The following is an 18,437-nucleotide window of genomic DNA, read 5'->3' on the forward strand; positions in this document are numbered from 1 at the left end:
AGACGTGACCGCTACTAGAAAGGCCACTTTCTGTGAAAGGCGAGAAAGGGAAACATCCCTCATAGGCTCGAAAGGCGGCTTCTGAAGAACAATTAGAACCCTGTTCCGATCCCAGGGCTCTAACGGCCGCTTGTAAGGAGGGACGATATGACAGACCCCTTGCAGGAACGTGCGTACCTGAGGAAGTCGTGCTGGGCGCTTCTGAAAAAATACAGATATCGCTGAGACTTGCCCCTTGAGGGAGCTGAGCGACAAACCTTTTTCCAACCCGGATTGCAGGAAGGAAAGAAAAGTAGGCAAACTAAATAGCCAGGGAGAGACTCCCTGAGCAGAGCACCAAGACAAGAATATTTTCCACGTCCTGTGGTATATCTTGGCGCAGGTAGGTTCCCTGGCCTGTCTCATGGTGGCAATGACCTCTTGAGACAATCCTGAACCCGCTAGGATCCAGGACTCAATGGCCATACAGTCAGGTTCAGGGCCGCAGAATTCTGATGGAAAAACGTCCATTGAGACAGCAAGTCTGGTCGGTCTGGTAGTGCCCACGGTTGGCCTACCGCGAGGTGCCACAGATCCGGGTACCACGACCTCCCTGGCCAGTCTGGAGCGACGAGGATGGCGCGGCGGCAGTCGGACCCGATCTTGCGCAGCACTCTGGGCAACAGAGCCAGAGGTGGAAACACATAAGGAAGCGGGAACTGCGACCAATCTTGAACTAAGGCGTCTGCCGCCAGAGCTCGGTGATCGTGAGACCGTGCCATGAAAGCTGGGACCTTGTTGTTGTGCCGGGACGCCATTAGGTCGACGTCCGGCATCCCCCAGCGGCGACAGATCTCTTGAAACACGTCCGGGTGAAGAGACCATTCCCCTGCGTCCATACCCTGGCGACTGAGGAAGTCTGCTTCCCAGTTGTCCACGCCTGGGATGTGAACTGCGGATATGGTGGAGGCCGTGGCTTTTCACCCACGTCAGAATCCGCCGGACTTCCTGGAAGGCTTGCCGACTGCGAGTTCCTCCTTGGTGGTTGATGTATGCCACCGCTGTGGAGTTGTCCGACTGAATACGGATCTGCTTGCCTTCCAGCCACTGCTGGAAGGCTGGTAGGGCAAGATACACTGCTCTGATCTCCAGAACGTTGATCTGAAGAGTGGACTCTTGCTGAGTCCACGTACCTTGAGCCCTGTGGTGGAGAAAGACTGCTCCCCACCCTGACAGACTCGCATCTGTCGACACTACCGCCCAGGATGGGGGTAGGAAGGATTTCCCTTTCGACAATGAGGTGGGAAGCAGCCACCATCGAAGAGAATCCTTGGCCGCCTGAGAGAGAGAGAGACGTTGCTGTCGAGGGACTTCGACCTCCCGTCCCATTGGCGGAGAATGTCCCATTGTAGTGGACGCAGATGAAACTGCGCGAAAGGGACTGCCTCTATTGCTGCCACCGTCTTCCCTAGGAAGTGCATGAGGCGTCTCAAGGGGTGTGACTGACCTGAAGGAGAGATTGCACCCCTGTCTGCAATGAACGCTATCTGACAAGCGGAAGCTTCACTACCGCTGAGAGAGTATGAAACTCCATGCCAAGATATGTTATCGACTGGGTCGGGGTTAGATTCGACTTGGAAAAGTTGATGATCCACCCGAAACCCTGGAGAGTCTCCAGCGCCACGTTCAGGCTGTGTTGGCATGCCTCTTGAGAAGGCGCCTTGACCAGCAGATCGTCTAAGTAAGGGATCACGGAGTGTCCCTGAGAGTGTAGGATTGCAACTACAGCTGCCATGACTTTGGTGAAGACCCGTGGGGCTGTCGCCAGACCAAAAGGCAGGGCTACGAACTGAAGGTGTTCGTCTCTTATAACGAAGCGTAGAAAACGCTGATGCTCTGGAGCAATCGGTACGTGGAGATAAGCATCCTTGATGTCTATCGATGCTAGGAAATCTCCTTGAGACATTGCGGCGATGACGGGTCGGAGGGATTCCATCCGGAACCGTCTGGTTCTCACGTGGTTGTTGAGAAGTTTTAGGTCCAGAACGGGACGGAAAGACCCGTCCTTTTTTGGTACCACAAACAAATTGGAGTAAAAACCGTGACCTTGCTCTTGAAGAGGAACAGGGATCACCACTCCTTCCGCCTTTAGAGTGCACACCACCTGCCGGAGAGCATCGGCTCGGTCGGGAGGCGGAGACGTTCTGAAGAATCGAGTTGGAGGACGAGAATGAACTCTATCCTGTACCCGTGAGACAGAATGTCTCGCACCCAACGGTCTTGGACCTGTGGCAGCCAAATGTCGCCAAAGCGGGAGAGCCTGCCACCGACCGAGGATGCGGAGAGAGGAGGCCGGAAGTCATGAGGAAGCCGCCTTGGTAGCGGGTCTTCCGGCTGTCTTTTTTGGGCGTGACTGAGCCCGCCAAGAATCTGAACTCCTCTGATCCTTTTGAGTCCTTTTGGACGAGGAGAATTGGGACCTGCCCGAACCTCGAAAGGACCGAAACCCCGACTGTCCCCTCCTCTGTTGGGGTTTGTTTTGTCTGGGCTGAGGTAAGGATGAATCCTTACCCTTGGACTGTTTAACGATTTCATCCAAGCGTTCACCAAACAGCCGGTCACCCGAAAATGGCAAACAGGTTAAACATTTTTTGGAAGCAGAATCTGCTTTCCATTCCCTTAACCACAAGGCTCTGCGTAAAACCACGGAGTAGGCAGATGCCACTGCCGTACGGCTCGTAGAGTCCAGGACAGCATTAATCGCGTAAGACGCAAATGCAGACATTTGAGAGGTTAAGGATGCCACCTGCGGAACAGATGTACGTGTGACCGTGTCAATCTGTGCAAGACCAGCTGAAATAGCTTGGAGTGCCCATACGGCTGCGAATGCAGGAGCAAACGACGCGCCGATAGCCTCATAGATGGATTTCAACCAGAGCTCCATCTGTCTGTCAGTGGCATCTTTAAGTGCAGCCCCATCCTCCACTGCAACCATGGATCTAGCCGCAAGCCTGGAGATAGGGGGATCCACCTTGGGACACTGGGTCCAGCTCTTGACCACGTCAGGAGGAAAGGGATAACGTGTATCCTTAAGCCGTTTGGAGAAACGCTTATCTAGATAAGCGTGGTGTTTCTGGACTGACTCTCTAAAGTCAGAATGGTCCAGAAAAGTACTTAATTTCCGCTTGGGAAATCTGAAATGGAATTTCTCCTGCTGTGAAGCTGACTCCTCCACAGGAGGAGCAGGGGGAGAAATGTCCAACATTTTATTGATGGACGCGATAAGATTGTTCACTATGGCGTCACCATCAGGAGTATCTAGATTGAGAGCGGTCTCAGGATCAGAATCCTGATCAGCTATTTCCGTCTCATCACACAGAGAATCCTCCTGCTGAGAGCCTGACCAGTGAGATGATGTAGAGGGCCCTCATAGCGAGCTCTCTTAGGCTGTCTGGGACTGTCGTCCGTGTCAGAGCCATCACCCTGGGATGCGTGGGACACCCCCGGAGCTGTTCCAACTGAGGGGGGCCAGGGAGCAATGAATCAACAGTGCCCATGGTCTGAGTTACTGGTCTAGACTGCAAAGTTTCTAGAATCTGAGACATAGTCACAGATAATCTATCCGCAAAAATTGCAAACTCTGTCCCCGTCACCTGGACAGTATTCACAGGTGGATCTCTCTGGGACACCTCCAGCAGAGGCCCTGGCCGAGCAGGGAGCACAGGGACCGAACACTGCACACAATGGGGGTCAGTGGAACCTGCCTGTAGAACAGCCTCACAAGCGGTGCAAGCAGCATAAAAAGCCTGTGCCTTGGCACCCCTGTTTTTTGCGGACGACATGCTGTATTCTCCTCCAGGAGGGTATATAGCCAAGAATCACCAGCGACTTAGTGCAATGTATAGCATGCATGCATAAAAATACAAATGAACACTTTCACTAGTGGGGTCAGCACCGGAGGGTGCCGCTTACCGCCCGCTAAGAGCGGGTGTGTAGTCGCCAGAATCCCGTGCCTGGGTGTCCCAGAACTTGTCTCCCCTTTCCAGCTCAGCCTGCACATCAGGAATGGCTGCCGGCGTTCTGTGAAGAGGGGCGGACCGTGGGCGTGCCTCAGACCAAGAGCGGGAAACTGGCTTCCCACTGTGCTCAATGTGAGGGCTGGAGTATGTAAAGCAGATTCCAGCCCTCGGCGCTGACTTTCTGTATCGCGTCCCGCCCTTCCCCTGACTGGCAGGCCTGGGGGCGGGAACGAAACGGAACTAGGCCGCAAAAGCCGGGGACTCTAGTAAAAAGCGCAGCCGACAAATCTGCACGGCCAGCGCGGATGTCCCCGGCGCACCACAAGTCCCAGCCGCGTCGCAGTAAAAACTGTCAGCAGGGGCCGGCGCGGCAGTTCCCCACACACTAACTCCCTTAGCAAGCTGTGGAAGTGTGGCACAAGCGCAGCAGCGCTATTGTCCCCGGCGCACCAACACACCCAGCAATGCTGCAGTGTGTGCGCGGTCTGTACGGGGACACGGAGTACCTTGGCGTAGCAGGGCCCTGTCCCTGACGAAACTCCGCTCCATATCCAGCAGATTCCCCAGGGGCTGTGGACGGAGCACGGTCTCTGTGCCTGGAGACCGGTAAATCCCACTTCACCCAGAGCCCAAAGGGGGATGGGGAAGGATGCAGCATGTGGGCTCCAGCCTCTGTACCCGCAATGGGTACCTCAACCTTAACAAACACCGCCGACACAAAGTGGGGTGAGAAGGGAGCATGCTGGGGGCCCAAGTATGGGCTCTCTTTTCTTCCAACCGACATAGTCAGCAGCTGCTGCTGACTAAAACAGTGGAGCTATGCGTGGATGTCTGACCTCCTTCGCACAAAGCTTGAAAACTGAGGAACCCGTGATCCCACGGGGGGTGTATAGGCAGAAGGGGAGGGGCCTTACACTTTTAAGTGTAATGCTTTGTGTGGCCTCCGGAGGCAGTAGCTATACACCCAATTGTCTGGGTCTCCCAATTAGGAGCGACAAAGAAAATAGATTTTAAAAAACAAATATCTTAAAATCGACTTTTGTATAAAACTTCAAAAACAGCAAGGGAAGAGAATGAAAAAGCTCCAATGTCAGACACTGATAGGAGTAAATCATTTAATAAATAAAATTAAACATTTGATTTTTGTCTATTGAGTTGCTGTTGTAATTAAAGGGCTTGTCCAGTATTAAAATATTGATTACCTATCCTGAGGATATTTCAGAATCCTATTTGTTAGGATTGTAGGAGCTGAAAAGACAAAAGGCGCAGATAGGATATTACCTGGGTGGGGGTAATATGCAGTTGGGGTGAGTGCCACTCATGTGAGGTAGTTGTGAAAGTCACAACAACTATAGACGCATGAATACAGAGTATCCGGATGCCATAAAAGATAATTAGGCTCAGTTGTGGAAATGAAAAGGTTAACACCGCACTGCTGTATAGGAGCAAAAACTTTAAAGGTTCATTGAAGATTAGTGATGAGTGGACTCGCAGATAACTGAGACCGGCTGATCTCGGGAATCCGGTTTCTAAAATTTGATACCGAGCCAAAGTCTATGGGGACAAGAATCCAGCAATTAAAAATGGGGGTAGACGGGATAGAGTAGGTGGAAGTAAGCGTGCTGCACTTCCCGAGACACTGGCACGGCTGTACGCTGCTCCCAGGCCGCACATTCACTTCCGGTGCAGCACATCAGGCTCATTTTATATTCACTGCTTTCCCCGCCCACTGGCGCCTGTGATTGAATGCACTCAGATGTACCCCCACCCTGAGTGGCAGCGTCAGCTGACTGCAATCAATCACAGGCGCCAGGACGGCCGGTGGGCGGGGAAAGCAGAGCAACTGTCTGCGGATCAGTATCGTGCTATAAAAATAAAACAATTGATGCATGGTCCCCCTATATTATGATACCCAGCACAGATAAATAAAGCCTACAGCTACAGGCTGCAGCCCCCAGTCCTGCGCTTATCTGAGCTGTGTATTAAAATAAAAATATGCATGTGGTTATTTTTTTTTTTTTTTTTTTAATTATTTAAATAAATTTAAAAAAAAAAAAAAAGTGTGCTATCCCCTCCAATTTTGATACCCAGCCATAATAAAGCCCAACAGTTGGGGGCTGGCATTCTTAGCCTGGGGAGTCCCAAGGTTATTCGAACCACCCCAGGCTAAGAATAGCAGCTTACAGCCGCCCTGGCATTATCGCATTGTCCATTAGATGCGACAAGCCCGGCACTTTACCCAGCTCTTACAAATTGCCCTGGTACGGTGGCAATCGCGGTAATATAAGGGGTTAATAACAGCCCACAGCTGTCATCACTAAGCTCTAGATTAGTAATGGCAGCCACCTATGACACCTCACCATCACTAATCTTTAAGTGAAAGTAAATAAAACACAAACACTGAGAAAAATCCTTTATTTAGGAAAAAAAAAAAAAAAAAACACCCTCATTCACCACTTTATTAATCCCCAAAACACCCCTGCAGGTCCCACGTAATCCACACAAGGTCCCACGATGATTCAGCTCTGCTACATCTGAACCTCACCGCGCATGATCATGGAACATGACTGCCCGCTGTGAGCTCCAGAGAATGAATGAGTCACGGCGATCAGCGGTAACATCACTCAGATTTGTTGCAGTCACAAGTGGAGTCTTCCACCTGTGACCGTACTCCCCGACTGGCACCGTCACTATTAAAGAGCAGGCAAGGTGCGGAGCACGGCCCCACACTTTAAGCCAGAATGCTTCAGGTCTCCAGAGATCATACCGTGGGAACCCGGGTATGACCTCCGGTGAACTGAGTGATGTCACTGCTAGTCCCCCGTGTCAGTGTTTCCCGGTGCCTGGAGAGATCAGCCATGTTTTCAGTCTCTCCAGGCTCAGACGTAGCAGAGCCAGGACCATCATGGGACGTTGTGTGGATTACAGCGAAGCTTCAAGGGTCTTTTTGGGGTTAATAAAGAGGATGCTGTATGTTATTTAAAAAGAATTAGTGATGGGGGGGGGGTGGTTTCTCATAGACCTGTGCCCATCACTTATTCTGGGCTTGATGATAGTTGTGCATGTAAATAACCCCTATTACCCTGATTACAACCGCACCAGGGCAATCGGGAAGAAAGAGGTAAAGCGCCAGGCTTGTCGCATCTAATGGGTGCGTCAATTCTGGGGCTGCTGTAGGCTGCTGTTCTTAGCCTGGGTGGGTCCCAATAACCATGGGACGCCCCAGGCTGAGAATACTAGGCTAGGTTGATTATGACTAAAGACCCCAGCGTCTGAAACGCATCAATCATGGGAAATTTTATACTCACCATGTTTTTTAACTATTAGGAATTAAAGAAGTTTTTTTAATCTCTAACAATTCTGTCTGCATGGACGTTTTGTGCCGGAGCACCTCCTTACTTGATTGTTCTACAGCCTCCCTTGTTCTACTGAGCACCGTCCAGGAGCTTTCATCCAGCTGAATTTTCAACAAACTGGTGAGCTGAAAACCCTTTTTTTTCCCCTGAGAATACTAGGCCCCAGCTGTTGGGCTTTATCATGGCTGAGTATCAAAATTAAAGGGGACCACATGCCATTTTTTAAAAATTATTTATTTACATAAAAAAAAGCAAAAAAAACCCCAAAAAAACAAAAACAAATAAACATGTGGTTCCTCTTATTTTGATACACAGCCAAGATAAGTGCAGGGCTGGAGGCTGCAGCCTACAGCTGTAGGCTTTATCTGCGTTGGGTATCATAATATGTTAACCCTTTCATTTCCACAGCTCATCCTAATACCCTAATTGTGGGAGTCAGATACTTGGTACCTTAGAAGTATTATAAATCCAGCACAGAAACTGATAGAAAATTCAAGAATTTTTATTAACAAGCATAGAGATGTGTGAAATATAAACATAACGTTTCGGTCACTTGACCTTACTCAGATTCACACACAAGGCTTGCACTGTATGGTTCCTGGCATAAAAGCACTGTAAATGGATATCACCGCTATGGGTCTCCATGTCCGTGCGGCATCCATTTACGCATAGATTGTACGGAGCTGGAATACCAAGCTCTTCACAAGTATACATACAAATCAATTATATAGGCCATACATATATTCTACTGTGGGCGATTATACACATTAACATTTAGGATAGAGATATGTGAAAATCCCAACACTGCATCTAATAATGGTTGGTGAGGACTTGTATGATGTGTCTGATGCCAAAGGTCTGTATGCCGTATTTTTTGTTGCATGTCGCCCAAGACTATGCCAACATAAAAGGACTATATAAAATTGTGAGATTCACAAGGAATTTGCTGTTTTATCTGCAATTTGTTCGTGTTTTTATTGTTACTTTCTCCCAAGTTGTAGAAGACAATTGCACAATTTGCTTTACACGTTACGATTCTGCATACGATATTGTATGCGATCGTAACCGCCCCCATCGTATGTGCGCCACGTTCAATTTTGTTGAATGTGCCGCGCAAATGATTAACGCCCATCACACGTACTTACCCGTCCATACGACCTCGATTTGGGCGGCGAACGTCCACTTCCTGGAGTGGGAGAGACGTTCGGCGTCACATCAACGTCACGCGGCAGCCGGCCAATAAAAGCGAAGATGAGCGGGACGTCAACATCCCGCCCACCTCCTTCCTTCCGCATTGCTGGCGGGAGCCGCGGGAAGCAGGTAAGATCTGTTCATCGTTCCTGGGGTGTCACACACTGCAATGTGTGCTACCCCAGGTACGATGAACAACCTGACGTGCAATTCTAGAGAAAGGTACGATGTGTATGCGATGAACGTTTTACCGTTCAATTGCAATCACACGTACCTGTCACATACTGCAATGTACCTTACGATGCCGGATGTGCGTCACTTACGACGTGACCCAGACACATCGTAAGATATATTGTAGTGTGTAAAGCGGGCTTTAATGCCGATGACCAAAATCGCCTTATCCCGAGAGAAAACCTTACAGATCGTAAAGCATTAAAGATAATAAATGAGAGCCCACCTGTTTCTGGTTGATGAAAAGACAAAAAGGTAAAGCATTTCTTTCGCAGGGCGTCTTCCAGCTGCTTGCGCAATCGTCCTCTCATCCAAATAATATCCTGAAGTGACAGGACCATCCAGATGTAATATAAAATAACAGGATGGTATGTAGTATTACAAGAGAGAGGAGGGTTTGTTACCGCCTGTGATGGCAGAAGCTCATGCATGTCTTTCCTCCGCAATCCAAGAAGAGGTACATAGGCAGGCTCAGCAGAAGAGGGCAGGAGACGCTTGCACTCCGAGACCAGCAAGCAGTTCTGCAGGCACACCTCAAACTGGACATGGTGGAGCGGATATGTGAAAGAGAAAAGACAAGAATATATAAAACTAAAAAGGTAAAACATCGCTCATCATTCCCACTGCTGGGAAGAAAGAACAGACGTAATACACCAACCTTATTGTCCTCCTCGGTTATTCCTTCCTCCTGCTTCTTCACCTGCAAGTCTAGCAACATCTCCTGTACCAGCCGATGAATAACTTCTACCCTCAGCCAAAACTTCCTCTGCAGTCGTAGCTCTCTTTGTGTCTTAAAAGAAAAAAATAAGTGTAGAAAATTTTGAGGTAGGGGGAAATCATGTAAAAAGATAGTCATCAATCAGTGACACCCACCAGACTCTCAGCCGCACCACCCAGATGTGTTCCGGGACGGAAATGATGGAGCTACCAATTTTCTGTCGCCGTGACTTAAGATTGCTCTGTACAGTTCGCTGTCCTTGTAATCATTATTTACTCCTATAAAAATGTCTTAAAGGCAGAGATTTCACTGTTACCTTGTGCTGGAGAAATGTGGCCGACAGAAACCAGCAAGGGAGGCACATTAGTCAAGGCACATCGTGCCACCAAAAATAGTGCTCTCAGTTAATCACAACTATATTCAAGGATAGGCGACACAGAGGCGCCCCGTATCTCAGGGTGCAGAGGATGGAGAGGATAGCACGTCAGATACCACCTATGCACGTTACACAGAGTTATGGTATAATTAAAGATGACCTTGCAAGATTATAAATGTTGCTAAAACGTGATGACAGGCGATTATGTGCAGTTGTAGGTACAGGGGTTACATTCTCAATGCAGCAGAAATTAAAGGGAACCTGTCACCAGATTTGGCGATTGTAACCTGCGGCCACCACCAGTGAGCTCTTATACATAACATTCCAGAATACTGTATATAAGAGCCCAGGCCGCTCTGTATAACGTAAAAAAAACCTTTACAATACTCACCTAGAGGGCAGTCCCAGTCCGATGGGTGTCGCTCCTCTCTGCAGTGATTGCGGTCCTCCTTCGACCAAGCCCAGTATAGATGACGTAACCTATATCATCCACACAAGCCGGCATTGCAGTCCTGCGCATGCGCACTTTGATCTGCTCTGCTGAGGGCACATCAAAGTATTGTAGTGCACATGCGCGAGCGGTCTTTAACCTTTCCTTGTGCCTTCGCTTTACAGTACTTTGATCTGCCTTACTGAGGGCAGATCAAAGTCCGCCTGCGGAGGACTGCAATGCCGGCTTGTGTGGCTGATGTAGGACAAGTCATCCATACTGGGCTGAAGGAGGACCGCGATCACCGCAAAGAGGAGGCGCTGGACCGGAGAGCAGTGACATTTATCGGACCGGACTTCCCCCTGGTTAAGTTAATAGTGTTTTATTACGTTCCACAGAGCGGCCTGGGCTCTTATATACAATATTCTGAAATGCTGTATGTAGGAGCTCATTGGTGGTGGCCGCAGGTTACAGTCATCAAATCTGGCGACAGGTACCCTTTAAACTCTTTACTCTTCCTATGCTACCAGGACCTAATATTAATATCAAGGAATGGGTTAATAGTGCCCCGGGTATACCAGGGATCCGGTGTTGCCTGGATAATGACCAAAACCTAATAAGTGCCACCTTGTAGGTATAGAGAAGGGGAAGTTTAAACATAGGAATCAGGACAAGGTCAATTTCTGTGCTATTGGAGCATGTAATGGCTGGAGGGGAGTTATCGCCTTGTATTGTGAAGAGGTCTCATGCCATAGTGAAACAGTCCTGGAATCTCCTGCCATGCGCAGGTTTAGGTCATTATCCAGGCAACACTGGATCCCTGATATACCCGGGGCACTATTAACCCATTCCTTGACATTATTAGGACCCTGTCGTCCATATTCTGGACTCGCATACATCTCATTAAGCCTCTATAGGCTGTTGGTTACTATAGCGACACCCGTTACCTGTGTACCTACTAATACACCTACCTATCATATACACCACCTAGCCTCTTTACAGGTCGTTCAGCGATGATAACACAGAGAATATGGAATTAATCCATCTGATGGTCAGATTTTGATAAAGGCCTGGGGCCGAAACGTCAAAAACTGTTTACGGACTGTTTTACACCTATTTTCACTGAATAAAGAATCTATAAGAAATTCCATTCCCTGTTTTACTTATTGGGGTTCTATGAGTGCCGGAGTTCTTTTTCTTTTTTGTTCTAATTTTCTCCTGAGCACCTACTTTGTGATGCGGGGTCTCTCCAAAAAAAATGTCATATACCGGGTCAGGCTGCAACACCATTTATAAATGTAGGATTTCCTCCAAGAAATTGTCTTAGATTATCTGGAAAAATGCTCGAGTTCCCCATTGCCTTCCATTATATATGGGTACTAGAGTCATGCCATTCTAAGCATCCAACTGCTCATTAAAAGTACCGAGCACCCGAGCATGATAGTGCTCGCTCATCACTAGTTCTGAAGTTTTGCTTATGGTTGAAGATGTGGCGGTATTGCCATCTCATACATATATGATATATCCACAGGATATGCCATGAATATATAGGAAATGCAGATCCCACCAACGAAGCCTGCATCTCAAGACCTAGAACGGGTTCCTGATGCATGCTGCAGTCAACGGAGAAGGTGCTCAGAACTATAAGGATAGGTGACCACGATCCGGATGACAATGCATTCTAGGCTGCGGACACTGACCGTGGGAACGTACCCTAAGAGCTCCTTCCACCGAAAAAAAACAAACACCTCCCAAGGAGGCCCTGATCTTGAGATATATTCTATACATTTATGGTATCTAATATATAAAGGTAGGTGTGTGTGTGTCTGCTAAAGGAATCTGCACCGTCGCATTTACAATCACGAAATTTTGCACAGACGCCACATGTGACCCAGGGAACGTCGTAAACTATGTTTTGACAGGAAAATATAACCCCACGCTTTACAGTTAAGGGGGCATTAGACTTGCAATATTGCAATCGATATCGCTAGCGAGCGTACCCGCCCCCGTCGATTGTGCGACACGGGCAAAACGCTGCCTGTGGCGCACAACATCGCTTACACCCGTCACACGGACTTATCTTTCCTGCGACGTCGCTGTAGGCGGCGAACCGCCTCCTTTCTATGTGGGCGGATCGTGCGGCATCACAGCGACGTCATACGGCAGCCGTCCAATAGAAGCGCAGCGGCGGAGAGGAGCGGGCGGAATATCCCAACCACCTCCTTCCTTCCTCATCGCCGGTGGATGCAAGTAAGGAGATGTTTGTCGTTCCTGCGGTGTCACACATAGCGATGTGTGATGCCGCAGGAACGTCGAACAGCATCGTACCTGCAGCAGCAACGATATTATGAAAAGGAGCGACGTGTCAACGATTTTTGCCGTCTTTGTGATCATTGATCGTCGCTCCTAGCTGTCACACGCTGTGATATTGCTAACGACGCTGGGTGTGCGTCACAAACACCGTGACCCAGACGATATATCATTAGCGATGTTGCAGCATGTAAAGCACCCTTTACTCTCCTAAAAAACATGCCTCCATTAAAGTAAATGGAGCCTGGAACTACTGGTTTTAATAGCAGCTGTGATTGGTTGCTATAGGAACAAAAGAGTTTTAGTATAAGAAGCTTATGTGTGAGGTAATATGATGTCGGTGGGGAGATGGATAGAGAGAGAGAGACAGACCGGGGAAAGAGACAGATCAGACACACACACAGATAGACACAGACAGACAGAGACAGAGACAGACAGCGACACACAGACAGAGACTGGGAGAGAGACAAAGAGACAGTTACGATCCCGGGCAACGCCCGGGTACTACAGCTAGTATATAATAAATGTAAGAGATAGAAATACCCATTTAAAAGGGAACCAACAAAGAATTTTCGTATATAACCTAAAGCCAGTGCTATACTGGCACTATCAGGCTGATGCTATACATACCTTTAGTGGTCAGCTCGGATGTTTAGGCTTTCAAATCCATCAAAGTAAAGATTAAAAAATCAGTAGCTGCTTGTGTGGCAACTGCAATGGAGCAGATAATATCTGGGTGGGTATTCATATGGATTCCCACCCCCTGCCTGTTTCTCCCTCTCTCTGTTCTCTATGCTAATTTTACTATTCACTAATTTCTTCACTAAGATGGCATAGGAGTTGGAGCCTGCACATAGCGTTTATCTCCGGCGCCATCTTTGTGAAGATCGTGTTACCCCCTGCTATTCTAATCTTGTGGCTGAAAGGGTGGCGCATGCACCCTCGCTTCTTCTGCTCTTGTTGTGACTGCGGGAGCGCGCGCGGTCAAAACAGAAGTGGAGACTGCCCCCTGAAACAGCTGATCGGAGGACGCAACAAACCGGCGGAACAAGCCGACAGCAGCATGCCAGAGACATCGGATCGCACGGGGTCAGGGGAGGTAAGTTCACAATGGCCTCACCTAACCCCGTGACGTCAGTGCCGCTGTACTGGCACGGTGTCCTCTTCTGCAGCTAATCGCATCCTCCGATCAGCTGTTCTCCACTTCTGTTGTGAACGTGCACACTCCCGTGGGCACGAGAGCAGAAGCGAGGGCGCATGCGCCGCCCTCTCAGCCGCAAGAATAGAATAGCAGGAGGTAACACATTCTTCACAAAGATCGCACCAGAGATAAGAGCTATGCGCAGGCGCCAACTCCGACGCCATCTTAGTGATGAAATTAGTGAATAGTAAACTTAGCATAGAGAACAGAGAGAGGGAGGAACAACAGGCAGAGGGCGGGAATCCATATGAATACCCACCCAGATATAATTTGCTCCATTGCAGCTGCCACTCAAGCAGCTGCTGATTTTTTTAAACTTTACTATGTTGGATTTGAAAGCCTAAACATCCGAGCTGACGACTAAAGGTATGTATAGAATCAGCCTGATAGTGCCAGTATAGCACTGGCTTTACCTTATATACGAAAATCCTGATGATTGGTTCCCTTTAATGATCATACATCAGAATCCTCTCAGCTATTGGCAGCTGCACTATTTTATAAATATGGTGCTAAAAATTAGCATTTACCAGGTCAGGATCACATCGCTGGCAGTTGGCACCAAGGAAATATCCATAAGACAGATGCCTACCACAATCTCCAATGTACAACTGTGATGTTACCATTTGTGCCATGTTTAACCGTAATAACTAGCTTGGGTCATTTCTAACCAAAATGGAAAGGATCAGCAACAAAATTACCTAAAAAGGATCATAAAACAATGGAAAAACATTTACCAAAAACCCCCATCTAATCAATCCACTAATATAAAGGTGGAAGGTTTACTCCATGACAGTGAGTACGTCATCCTGTGGAGGGTCAGGTACATTCTCAGGGGGCGCGGGGTCAGCGGTGTGATTACCTCCTCCAGCTGATGGCAGAGACTGGCACTAGCCCCACTTGGATCCACAATTTGGCATAACTCTAGTAGTAGTTTACTAAACAGAGGATTCCTCTCCAGATCTTCTTCCACTAAGTGAAGCATTGGGATACGGGAATTCACTAAAAGGAAAGATACTTTTATTAGTAAGATGGCAACTTCTGGACGACCTAAAATCCCACACCTGTGCTTTTTATTGAAAATGGGAGGTTGTAGAAGCAGTGTTTGTATTCGCAGGATGTGTCAGTGTCTGGGGTCCAAAGCCTTGAGAAGGGTTTGAATGAAGAAGCCGACGTTCCGCACTTTACATTGGCCATCAGTGGGACTGGTGGAAAGAGCTGAGCTTTTCCATGACCTCCAGGTAACACAGGCTAGAATTGGTTCAAATAGATTCCCACGAGCCAATCCAATAGCCATGGCACTGGTCTGTGGCTAGCAGTACCGCCTCTTACCTGCCGACATCCACCGCTCTTGGATTAGTTGGCCTACCGTGATGTCATTAGTGCGGTCTACCGAAAGTGAGGTCACACCGGGCCAGCTAATCAATAAAGAACCACTCTGCTGCAGCCACAGACCTCTGTGATGGCCAAAGGAAGAAGACGCACAATTTGAGTCACTCCAACCCCATCATCAGAGGCTGATTCACAAATAACATAGAAAGAAAGGAAAGGATCCGGCACCAATTTCTTAAAATAAAATCATGCAAAGTTTATTGGATTCTTAAAAAATTCCTGTGGAAACCAAGGGAGGGGGGGGTACCAGGCATGGGGACTTTACGCGTTTCCGACTCACATTAAAAACACAAAAAGTCCTTATTCATTATGAATAAGGACTTTTTGTGTTTTTAATGTGAGTCCGAAACGCGTAAAAGTTCCCATGCCTGGTACCCCCCCTCCCTTGGTTGAATAAGGACTTTTTGTGTTTTTAATGTGAGTCCGAAACGCGTAAAGTTCCCATGCCTGGTACCCCCCCTCCCTTGGTTTCCACAGGAATTTTTTAAGAATCCAATAAACTTTGCATGATTTTAAGAAGAAATTGGTGCCGGATCCTTTCCTTTCTTTCTATGTTTCTGCCTTTACCGGTTGGACTTACCGGTGGATTCCAGGCACCCGCAAGGAACAGCAGTCCGGGTTGCAGGTGAGCTGAAAAACATTTTTGTGATTCACAAATAACTAGCCTCAGTGCACAACAAGAAGCACAACAGTGTAACGCCATCATGGGGTGGTGTCTGGTACTGGATCTCAGCCCCATTGATATAACTGGGATTTATTTGCAGCTAATGCGCAGTACCAGACATTGCCACATGAAGAAGTGTGGCGCTGCTGAGTTTTGCAGTGGTATTTCATATATCAGTCACAGTAAAGAGATGATCTGATGAAGACACACTTTTTAATGGAAATCAGCGTGGTCACAGCCCACTCATCATCCTCAGCAACTAGCCAGCATTAAAATGGATGGCCGATTGTCATAATACATGGAGAGTCCTTGTCCACAGGGACCAATCCATTCTGGGAGGAAAGCTACATTCAGCTGATGCCCAGATGATCCATGAGAAGTGGCCGCGCATGCGCACTCACTCCACCTTACAGTAATCGGTAGATGCATAGGCGATGCAGGTCACCTGACCGCAGGGCGTATGACAGCTTTTTTGCATATGGGACTTTCTTTGAAATAAGGACACCCAGACACATAACGAACGTGGAGCATATCTGTCCTCACCGTACTGCAGGCTCCGGGACGCCATCTCCACACTGCGCAGTCTCCGCCGGGTCTGCTCGCACTTCTCTCACTTTCCCCCGTTATTAGTTATACATCTTGGACCATTTACACACAAGCGGCGGGAAAGATTCAAACTGACGTCACTTCTCCGAGCATGGTCGCTAGAGGGAGCGCTACCGGCAACTGTTATGTCCCTTCCTGCACTACGGAAAAATGGCGGCAGCCTGCAGCGCTGCGTGTTCATTCGGGAGGTCCAGTGTGTTCACATTGTGAGTCACGGCAGTGTTGTCAGCTCAGTCTCATAATACACTAATATCGTGACTCACTACATGAACTGCAGTTACATTATGTTAGAGGAGTTTCACTGGAATGGGTCCTAACGAAGGAAAATGTGGGTGATACTAATGCCTTACCCTAGTAACGAAATAATGACGTCACGTCCAGCAGTCACCTGACCATTACAGCCAATCACTCACCTCTGGTGATGTTTGGCTGCAGTGGTCAAGTGACTGATGGACATGACGTCATCACCTAGTGAGGGTACAGGGTAACGCCAGTGGTGATGAAGTGCTGGGATTCAGGGGCTGAGCACTTGGTATTACATTCCTCTTATATACCTAGTCTTGTATGATTCCAGAGACACCCTTAATGGATTCCAAAGGAGTAAAATGTCTACTGGCCAAACTGACTGATAAACCTTGTCTTCTCATGAGCTCACAGGACTCAAGCCCTGGCTCTGAGCTACAGTATGATTGGCAGGTCCAAACATGTCCCCAGCAGAAGTGCCATCATGGTCAGCGGGGAGAGGGCCTCTCCAAAGTCAGACGGAGGGACAGATACGTGTACACAGAGGCAGCTCAGCCCGAGCAAAGCTGGAACTGATGGAAACCATATCCAAGTGCTTGTCTTTACAGTTTTCCTAGAATAATACCGTGTAAAGCGGTGGTCCCACAATAGACATTTATCACACAGCGGCACCGTACAGATGACGGTTATACTTCATGCATGCGCACTGTTGGGGAGTCTCCACCTGTTCCTTAACATTTCTTTGGTGCAGTGTTGTGCACGATTGATGGCGGCCCCAACGTTATCACTGTAGTCACATAGGGAAAGGGGTGTTCAGAGATTTATGGTGCCTTGACAGGAAATGTCACATGTGTGGTAGATGCAAGTCCCACCAATAGGACCAGCTGGTGGGTAATGATGGCACCACCATGCTCAGTACTTGTAATTAGTAGTTGGACAGTCGGATGGGCTCGACTCGACTATCCAATATAATGGAAGTAAATCTTCCAGAAAAATGTTTGAATTTCCCATGAATTTCCATTGTGCTCAGTACTTGAGTCGAGCCTGTCCAACTGCTCATTTCAACTACCAAGCACCTGAGCATGGTAGTGCTTGCTCATCAGTAGTGGTGGAAATTCCCAAACCAGTGGGAATTCTGAGCCCCTCTCCATTGACATTGGGCCCCATTCTAAGGAGAGATGCTGGTTTTGTTGGTGGGATGTGTATCTGCTATATAGTTATGGCCTATCCTGGGGTTATACGTGCAGTTGAAATCAGTAGTTTACATACACTATCTGAAAAGACACATATGCATGTTTTCCTCACTATCTGACATGAAATCATAATAAACCTTTCGTGTTTTAGGTCAATTAGGAACCAAAATTATTTATATTTCCCAAATGTCAGAATAATGAGAGAGAGAATGTTTTAAGGCATTTTTATTACTTTCTGCAAAGCCAAAAGTTTACATACACTAAGAGTACTATGCCTTTAAACAATATGGGACATATGATGATGTCATGTCTTTGGAAGCTTCTGATAGGTTTATTGACAACATCTGAGTTAATTACAGACACAACTGTGGATATATTTTAATGCACACCTGAAACACACTGCTTCTTTGTGTAGGATCATGGGAAAGTCAAAATAAATCAGCCAAGATCTGAGGAAGAGAATTATGGACTTGCACCAGTCTGGTTCATCCTTGGGTGCAAATTCAAGATACCTGAAGGTGCCTCATTCAA

General features: G+C 48.0%; 1 protein-coding gene across 1 annotated transcript in view; it reads right to left on the minus strand.

Annotated features, from left to right (window-relative positions):
- The window catches only part of HAUS4 (HAUS augmin like complex subunit 4), a 33,063-nt gene extending 16,390 nt beyond the window's left edge, over positions 1–16,673 (minus strand). Inside the window, exons 1-5 of the mRNA XM_075340961.1 lie at positions 16,408–16,673; positions 14,671–14,810; positions 9,435–9,566; positions 9,181–9,315; positions 9,003–9,099 (exon numbers count right to left, since the gene is read on the minus strand). Coding sequence (XP_075197076.1) covers positions 9,003–9,099; positions 9,181–9,315; positions 9,435–9,566; positions 14,671–14,810; positions 16,408–16,432 — 529 coding nt within the window. The 5' untranslated portion in view covers positions 16,433–16,673. The remainder of the gene's footprint in view (positions 1–9,002; positions 9,100–9,180; positions 9,316–9,434; positions 9,567–14,670; positions 14,811–16,407) is intronic.
- Between the last annotated feature and the right edge of the window lie 1,764 nt (positions 16,674–18,437).

The sequence above is a fragment of the Anomaloglossus baeobatrachus genome, chromosome 1 (assembly GCF_048569485.1).
Source record: "Anomaloglossus baeobatrachus isolate aAnoBae1 chromosome 1, aAnoBae1.hap1, whole genome shotgun sequence".
Lineage (NCBI taxonomy): Eukaryota > Metazoa > Chordata > Amphibia > Anura > Aromobatidae > Anomaloglossus > Anomaloglossus baeobatrachus.